We start from the raw sequence: 8,022 nt of genomic DNA, 5'->3' as shown, positions 1-8,022 counted from the left end.
TTATTTATTATTTAGTGAACAAATCACTTTAAAGCACTACAATATTAGTTAGACAAACAATTGCTTTGTCTAGCTCCTTTAAAGACACTCCAAGACATTTAAATGCTTTGTCCTACCTTATTTCTCATCACATGCCAAGACAAAGCACATGTACTTTGGAAAAGCAAGCCAAGACTACTCCAAGACAAAGACAAGCCTTGTCTTTCTAAATGCTCTCATCTAATGGAGCAAAGACATGCCATGCCTTGTTTCTCTTTGTCTTACCTTGCTATCTTTTGTCTTTCCCTTCTTTACTTTATCATGACAAGTACTAAAGTTGTCATGCTTAGCTTTTAGTTGTCTTACCTTGTCTTGTTTTGTCATGGCAAGGCTACTAGTTTGTCCTAGCTTGCCATACTTTGTCATGTCTTTCTTTAATTGTCTAAGCCTTAGTTGTCTTAGTAGTTCAAATGGTTTTGCCTATAAATATGGCCACCATTCTTCATTTCTAAGTGTTCATTCACTTTGACAAACACAAGCACTTGTAAAAGCTTTCAAGTTTTGCTAAAACTTGCTATTGTTACATCCACAGTTTTACTGTGCTTTGTTACCGGTTGTTTTAATCACTAATCTAGAATATACCATGTTCAATTTATTCTACGAACATTAGTGGACATTAAAACTGAACCAATTTAATTATATAACGACTTCAAACATTGTTATATTAATTAATTAAAATCTGATTAAAAAATTATATTCCAATCAGATTTATTCCGCGATTATTTTGTGACCATTGTATTCAACCCCCCTTCTACAATCGCTTCCGGACCTAACAAAAGTTATCTTTAAAAGATGCCTCTTGATTTTTGTCGTTGCGACAAAATCATAGTTCTACTTTTGAGAAATCCATCCCAATAGATTGAGATAGAAAGACTTATATACTGAGTAGAGCTATATGTCTTGGAGAAGTATAAATCTTCCATAAGTCACTAACCTCAAATTTCATATAATTTCTTGTACAAAACAAACTCCACAAATCAAATCTTCAATGACCCAAACCCAGTTTAGATTTTAACTAATAATGTAGCACAAGTACAAATTAGCTTCATGAGACAACAAATTGCCTCCCTTTTGTTAATTCTTTTATTTTTTGCTAAGTCCTTTTGTTAATTCTTGACTGTTACACAAATCTCTCTTTTGTATGTGTCACATAATTTTCTAATTTTTATAATTAATTATACTCAAACATATAATAATTTTACACAAAATGTCTAATCAAGATCTATTTTATATCTTATTATTGATCATTATCATATTTTTTTAATCGATAAAAATTTTCCCAATTAATTTTTTAATTACAATTGAGACTCAATATTAGAATTATAAATAAAAAAATTCACAAATTTGCATATTTGACTTATTCAGAGCTTTCGATCCATAAGATAAGGACCAGATAGTAATTTTTTAATTAAAAATTTATAAACAATATTTATAGTGTCGTGTAATTTCAAGAGAAAGAGGGTTTTTTAATATAGCATCTAAATCTCATGATATCTCTAAAAATAACAAACAAACTATTTGTTCTAATGGGGTGGAAATCCCTATCGGTATAAAAGAATATAAGTTCCCCGAAGCTGATTCAAGTGTTCAATCAAAATTATATATATTTATATTTATTCTAAAAGTACACTTCTTTCCACTGGCTGATGGAGATTCAAAGAAAATTATGTGAAAAATCTATGAAGGGGAAGAACCATCATCATTCTAGTCCTGAAGCAAGCAGATGGAGAGAAATTGAAAATTGAAAGCTTCGAGCTAATTTATGTGGACTAGTGTGGACCAATGTCTTCAATATCGGGGGGAAAGAAATTGTGCATATTATGTATTATTGATTATTTTCCACACTTTATATATATGTGAAAATTCATAAATTTAATTGCTTAAGAATTCAATTGAAAATGAAAGAGGCTTGTACATAAAGTGAATGGATAGAGGAAAAGAAGTAATTCTATTGAGTTCAACAAATTATGTGAGCATGTGACTCACCATAATGTACATACCCTAAAGAACAGTATGGTTGAAAGTATTAATCATATTATTATGAATATTGCCTAGTCAATTGTCTGCCAAAAAGGTTACTCAATATTTTTGGGCCAACTAAGTGGGCCTCTCACATTTCAAATCAATGGTCAAAGGGAATGACTCATGTGAAGTATTTTAAAATATTTTGAAGCCTAGGATATGTACATGTTCCACATTCTAAGCATATAAAGATAAATGAAAATAGTATTATTAAATGCGTGTTATTGGGGTACAATGATAAATATAACTATAAGATGTATGAACCAGTTGAGAAAAAGGTCCACAATTTTATAGATGTGGAGTTTAAGGAAGACCATTGTGACAATTGGGAGGAAGTTGAAGAAAATGAGAAACATGCTCAATGGAAGGAGGGTGATGTGAGAGAAGGTGAGCTAGACCTTTTAGTTATGAATCCTAATATTGGTCACCATAATGATTTTTGGAAGTTCTGGAGTTATTCCACCTAGCTATGAACATGATTGAAGAGTAAAGGAGGGTCAAGTTTGGTAAGGGCTTAAATTTATTTAATATCTCTTTTTACTTGCAACATGCTTGGGATATCATATATGAGATATGGAAGGTCCTTGTCATATGTGTATCCTAGACTAAAGTGTGAATGATAGAAGATGCTTGCAAATTAGGAAAAAGTGAAAGTTTAGATATTTTATGTTAGGTATTTGTATTTTTTTTTATTGTGAGTGGTTTATAATATACTTGTAATCGTATTTTATTTAAATTAAAATAATGATATTGATCGGTACTTACTCGTCTTAAAATAGTCGAAATGAATTAATATACTATTTATTATACTATAAGTATTCCTTTAGCTTTACACCAAGCTATCAATGAGCAGGGTGAAGTATGACAACCTAGCTCTCTGTTACTAATCTCCTTTTAATAAATATTGATGCTAAAAATGTAATTTTTTGCAAGCAATTTTGTGAGTTTTTAAGTTATTATTTGGTTCAAGTGTGAATGCACATAAATATTGAAATTAACAATGATTCCATTTTTAGCCTTGCTAGGTGTGAACTAGAACATACATGACATAGTATTTGACCTTTTTTGCATAGTATTTTGTCTTCATTATATTTCATATACACAATTCTTTGTTTTACACCTATAATGTACTCCTGGATATTATAAAAATAAAAATACTCCCTCCATCCTAATTTACAGGTACCTCTTGATTTTCGAGAAGTTAAATTGACTAATTTCTACCATTTATTTACTGTTTTAGCAAATAGAAAGTTACATATTAAAATAGATTATATTTACTTAGATGATATTTTCAATTATTCCCAATTATATATATATATATATATATATATATATATATATATATATATTTCAGTCAAAGTATAATCGATTTCACTAATGAGAACTCATAAAGGACATGTATATTTAGACGGACCGAGTATGTAGTTAGAAGATTTTTTTTCAAGATATAAAAAATATAGACTTCTTTGGTAACGTTTATGTAACATATTTTCTAGATTTTCTCAAGATACAAAAAGTGACGGGTAATGAATGCAAAAGATATGATTTTTCAAGTGCTCACACTAGCAATAAATTTTTAATTAGGTGTCTGATTTTTATTGGATCTAAGCTCATTAATAATGATGACGGTATGCACCGAAATCTCAACCAATAAAAATCTGGTACCTAAATAAAAAGTAATTGTGGACCCCAAAAATGATATATTTAGTCTATAGCAAAGAATTATGCAATTCAGATGTTATAAAAACAAACCACATTTTTGCCATATACATCACTATACAATTGATTGCAAACTTAAAAATTGTCTACTTCACCAACCTCTACTGTTTTGTTTGAACTATTAAATTTTTGCCCCATTCTCTTCTATACATCATTTTGCAGACACACATATATACACATATATAACAAGGATATGTTTTCTTCTACAATATTAATGGCTGATAGATCACTAGGAAAAGGGCCATTAAGGACCATTTTGGGCGCTGCATCTTGTGACAGCAAACTCACCAAGTCAATCTACGCATCCATTGATATTAGCACCGCTGTTGGTATGTAATTTTACCACATCTACAGTATAAAGATTTCGTTTTCTTTGGTGCTAAAGATTTATTTTTGATAATTTCTATGTTGATATGAATATGTTAAATATTTTATTCAGGTGAAATGTGCTTTGTTTCTATGAAATATGAGATAATTTTGTAGGAAATGTATAAGCTGATTAGTATTTGTGCAAATGATATTTATAAATATATTTTGAATATTTCTATTTGTTTTTGGTATATTTATGTGTGTTGTATGATTTCTTTATGAAAAAAATGTTGAGTTAAACTTAATATCATCATTTGAATGAAAATATATTTCAAATAGCGTGTAGATTGTTTGTTTATCATTTCTTTATCTTGACTTAAATCGAAAATATTTACAATTTTTTATTTAATTAAAAATAAATATGATTTTAGTTAAATGAGTAGTAACAATAAAATATTTACCAATTCAAATAGTTACTAATATAATTCACTCATCTTTGCACTAATGATTGCACTTTGTTTTCAATTAACAGTTAAAATTTTGCTACTTATTTTCTACATTTGTCTTGTAGAATTGATCATGTACCCTGAAGTGCCTCTGGCAATGAGGATGTCTAGTCATCTTCTGTTTGGAATTGTTCGAATACACGCCCAACAAGTGGAGTCTCTTCTTAGAGACTCCAATACTCTCCTGATAGAGATACGGAATGCTTTTACTTCAACAGACCTGATGAATCTGAGTCATGCAACATTCGGGTCTGTCTTGCCTGACAAGTTCAAACTTGATTCCTTAGACATTGATACTGATTTCAGTGAGAGGTAATAATTTGTTGTCTACTTAGATGGAATATAAATACCGGATATATTCATATCACTTATTGATCACTTCCTTTTGTCTTTTGTTTTTGGTGATTTATTTAGTTCTTGGGACAATCATCTGAAGGACACCAAAGAAATAACCCTTGAAGGTAAAATGAGAACATATTTGCATGCACTACATTCTTTTTTTGTCTTTCAAATTATTATTATTAATATGCATAAATCATGTAAACTCTAAATATTTATCATTTTATAGATCAAAATTTGGCTGGTAAGATTCTTATATGGTTATTGCTATATTTTACAGATTATTCTGGCACACTTGTGGGTGCAACTCTCGGTGCTGAACACTGTGATCCTTCTAATCGCCAGCTGAGAGCTGCATTGCTAAGTTACAATGATGGTTATCCAAGTTATCAAGGAACTGAAATCATGCGTGAGGCAGCTTTCTTTCAGTATGCTTCTGAAATGGATCTCTTTTGCCCAGACCAAAGGGAAGACAGATTGGAACCAGATTGGGATCTGATGAAAATCTTGGAAAAAACAGAAGCCGATAATTTAGGGGTTGAGTTAGTTCCAGCAGCTTCTCCTCTTTCATCTCAACAACACCAACAGCCAATTTCTATTTTATCAGAAGAGACTCCGGAATTTTTGGACCCTGACAGTGATTACGGTGGGTTTCAAATTCAAAACTTAATGAATATTTTATAGTTGAAATTATTTTACATATAATTCATCTGTTTTTCTTAGATGCAGGATGGGCATCACCTACCTTGCAGATTCCTTCAATTCCTCAGCCTCAGCAGACCCTTCCCAAAGAAATGATAAGCCATCAATATGATATTAACACAACAATTCTGAGTGACAAGTATTGCCTAAATTTCCTTGCATTAAAGTTAAAAAGAGTTATGCTATTTCCCTTTTAATGTGTGGCTGAGTATATGGGTATGTGTTTTTAGGTTTATGAAGAAAAGGATTGCTGATTCCAGCAGCATCCTGCGTCCAAGAAAGAATTTCCGACGAGACCCTCTGGGCAGGTGGAGGCAGAACAAAAGAATCAGAAAAGATGTTGTATTTTTTGAGCCTTTGTTAACTGGTACATTGGCTCCCTTTCCTTTTCTTCTTGTTTTTTTTTGACCACCATGGCTCCCTATTCTTTTTAGAATAATTTGCAGGCCATCTTTACAGTAAGATCTCTACAGGAAAGTTTTTGTTTTTATGTACAGGGTTGGGCAGTGACCTCTGTGAGGCATACCGGAAAGACTTCATTTGCGGAAAACCTTATTTATGTGCTCCGGTCAATGTTGACAACATGGAAATTGACCATGAAATATCAACGGAAAACAATTCCCCGAATAGGGTTTTGTATTCTCCCATCGAGTTCACTCCTTCTCCAACTGGAGGACATGCCCTTGGGGGTGATACCAGCTCATTGATTGATCAAGTGGAGCCAACCAACTGGGACAGCACACGGGTCCTTGAAAAATACGCTGCTACACCAGGGTCTAACGAAATAACGGCGTCTTTGAAGGGCACACCCGGTGAAGGTCCATATAATCCAGAAATCAGGACTTCTTGTGATGGCGTATGTTTATTAATATTTATAAAGATTAATTTTATGTAAAACACTTCCAATATTTTGATAGGTGGTTCAACTGCGCATTTTAAGTTGCTGACTACAACTCTGAATTAATTTTACTTTATTGCAGGAATTATCTTTTTTGGCAGAGGATGATAATAATTCACAAGGTAGACCCATTATACTTTTGGTTGCTGAGCTCTGGTACAGGCATTCAATAAATTTGTTAACGTATGCACAATTCTAAATATCATGGGTATATATTTAAACAGGGCCACAGCAAACCACTCCTGGCTACTCCTCGTGGAAATCAGAAGGTGGACAACTATCTGCAAGGACGAGGTAAACTCATTTGTCATTTATAGAATTTTATTTTCTATTTTTAAGTTTAACTTTCCTGTCTTGCAGCTGACCTAATATTTCATGCGTAATGAGTGCAGATCTGTGGCTCGATTCCTTAAGGACAGATCGTCAGTCACTCCGGTCATTGAAAGAGACCACCAATCCATAAATGTTAGTCTGGATACGATCTTAGAAGGAAAAAGAAGGAAAGTTTGTGCTCGAATTGTCTTTGAGACGCTTGTAAGTTTTTGTACTTTCCTTACACTTCTCCATTGAATAATTGGTAACTCGCATTTGGAATTTTACAAGTTTCAAGTTTATATCATATTTGGATTGTGTAAATTTGCTTGTTTCAGGTTTTAAAGACTTGTAGCCTTGTAGATGTGAAGCAAGAAAATCCATACGGTGACGTCGTTTTGACGGTGACGCCAAAACTTTCCAATGAACTATTTTCCATCTAAGTGCATGTACTATGTCCTCCATCCCTGTGTAGCATGTTGTGAGAAGGCGACTCTTCTCGTCTGGATGCTCTTCTACTCCATTAATATATAGGTGGTTTTGGTGGTGATACATGAATTCGTGTACTTGCTCAAAGAATTTTTTGTTTCTTTCTTTCATGCATGGTTTTTTTTTTCACTTCTATGTTACATTAGAAAAAATTGTGCTATGTAACCAACTTACAGTATATCTTGCTAAGCATGTTACTCCTTTTTGAAATTTTACAACCGCACTTAAAACATATCTCACAAGAATTAAAAGATATGACCCTAATTTTAGGAATAAGGGTAAAATATATGTTGAGCACATGATTTTAGGTTTATATATGTGGTTGGTGTTCTGTAGTAGTTTATTTTTGGTGTTGATAGGCATAGCAATAATATGTGCTTAACTATATTTTAAATAAAAGGAGAAAAGAGATTGAACCCTAGCTAGGTGGATAGGCTTTTTTCTTGGAAATGGTTTCATAAGTGAGGCTTGGATTGTTAATAAACCTCTTGTTAAACTTTCTTATTTCAATTTGAGTTACTGAGATTATAGTTAAAAAATAAAAAGACCTTTTAAGTATTGTTATTCTATATGTATATGTAAGAACCTATTACATAAGGATATGGTTAGATTTAGACACAAGTGAAAGACATATATGAAAAAACCAAACTACTCAAGCAACAAGCAAGTAAGGTGTTAAGTACAACA

The 8,022-nt window shown here is 32.0% G+C and overlaps 2 protein-coding genes across 2 annotated transcripts; both read left to right on the top strand.

The window, feature by feature from the left end:
- Nucleotides 1-2,315: 2,315 nt before the first annotated feature.
- On the top strand, nt 2,316-6,146 carry LOC135150402 (uncharacterized). Its single transcript, XM_064086689.1, has 7 exons — nt 2,316-2,448; nt 4,661-4,907; nt 5,010-5,056; nt 5,215-5,580; nt 5,664-5,775; nt 5,867-5,944; nt 6,134-6,146. The coding sequence occupies exons 1-7, from the start codon at nt 2,316-2,318 to the stop codon at nt 6,144-6,146; spliced, it is 996 nt and encodes a 331-aa protein (XP_063942759.1).
- On the top strand, nt 5,218-7,487 carry LOC108192468 (sister chromatid cohesion 1 protein 3). Its single transcript, XM_064086260.1, has 7 exons — nt 5,218-5,580; nt 5,658-5,775; nt 5,867-6,492; nt 6,617-6,656; nt 6,759-6,828; nt 6,927-7,068; nt 7,185-7,487. The coding sequence occupies exons 3-7, from the start codon at nt 6,220-6,222 to the stop codon at nt 7,287-7,289; spliced, it is 630 nt and encodes a 209-aa protein (XP_063942330.1). The 5' UTR covers nt 5,218-5,580; nt 5,658-5,775; nt 5,867-6,219; the 3' UTR covers nt 7,290-7,487.
- Nucleotides 7,488-8,022: the final 535 nt, after the last annotated feature.

Source organism: Daucus carota, chromosome 2 (assembly GCF_001625215.2).
Source record: "Daucus carota subsp. sativus chromosome 2, DH1 v3.0, whole genome shotgun sequence".
NCBI classification, from domain to species: Eukaryota; Viridiplantae; Streptophyta; class Magnoliopsida; order Apiales; family Apiaceae; genus Daucus; species Daucus carota.
The sequence above is the reverse complement of the archived record's forward strand: the minus strand, read 5'-3'. Positions and strand labels throughout refer to the sequence as shown.

Excerpts from the sequence above, each read along its gene's own strand:
- LOC135150402 (XM_064086689.1), top strand. The coding sequence starts at position 2,316 with ATGTATGAACCAGTTGAGAAAAAGGTCCACAATTTTATAGATGTGGAG. Across the intron at positions 2,449-4,660 it reads GGAGGGTGATGTGAGAGAAG|AATTGATCATGTACCCTGAA; the intron begins GTGAGCTAGACC and ends TTTGTCTTGTAG. Across the intron at positions 4,908-5,009 it reads GATACTGATTTCAGTGAGAG|TTCTTGGGACAATCATCTGA; the intron begins GTAATAATTTGT and ends TGATTTATTTAG.
- LOC108192468 (XM_064086260.1), top strand. The coding sequence starts at position 6,220 with ATGGAAATTGACCATGAAATATCAACGGAAAACAATTCCCCGAATAGG. Across the intron at positions 6,493-6,616 it reads TCAGGACTTCTTGTGATGGC|GAATTATCTTTTTTGGCAGA; the intron begins GTATGTTTATTA and ends ACTTTATTGCAG. Across the intron at positions 7,069-7,184 it reads GAATTGTCTTTGAGACGCTT|GTTTTAAAGACTTGTAGCCT; the intron begins GTAAGTTTTTGT and ends TGCTTGTTTCAG.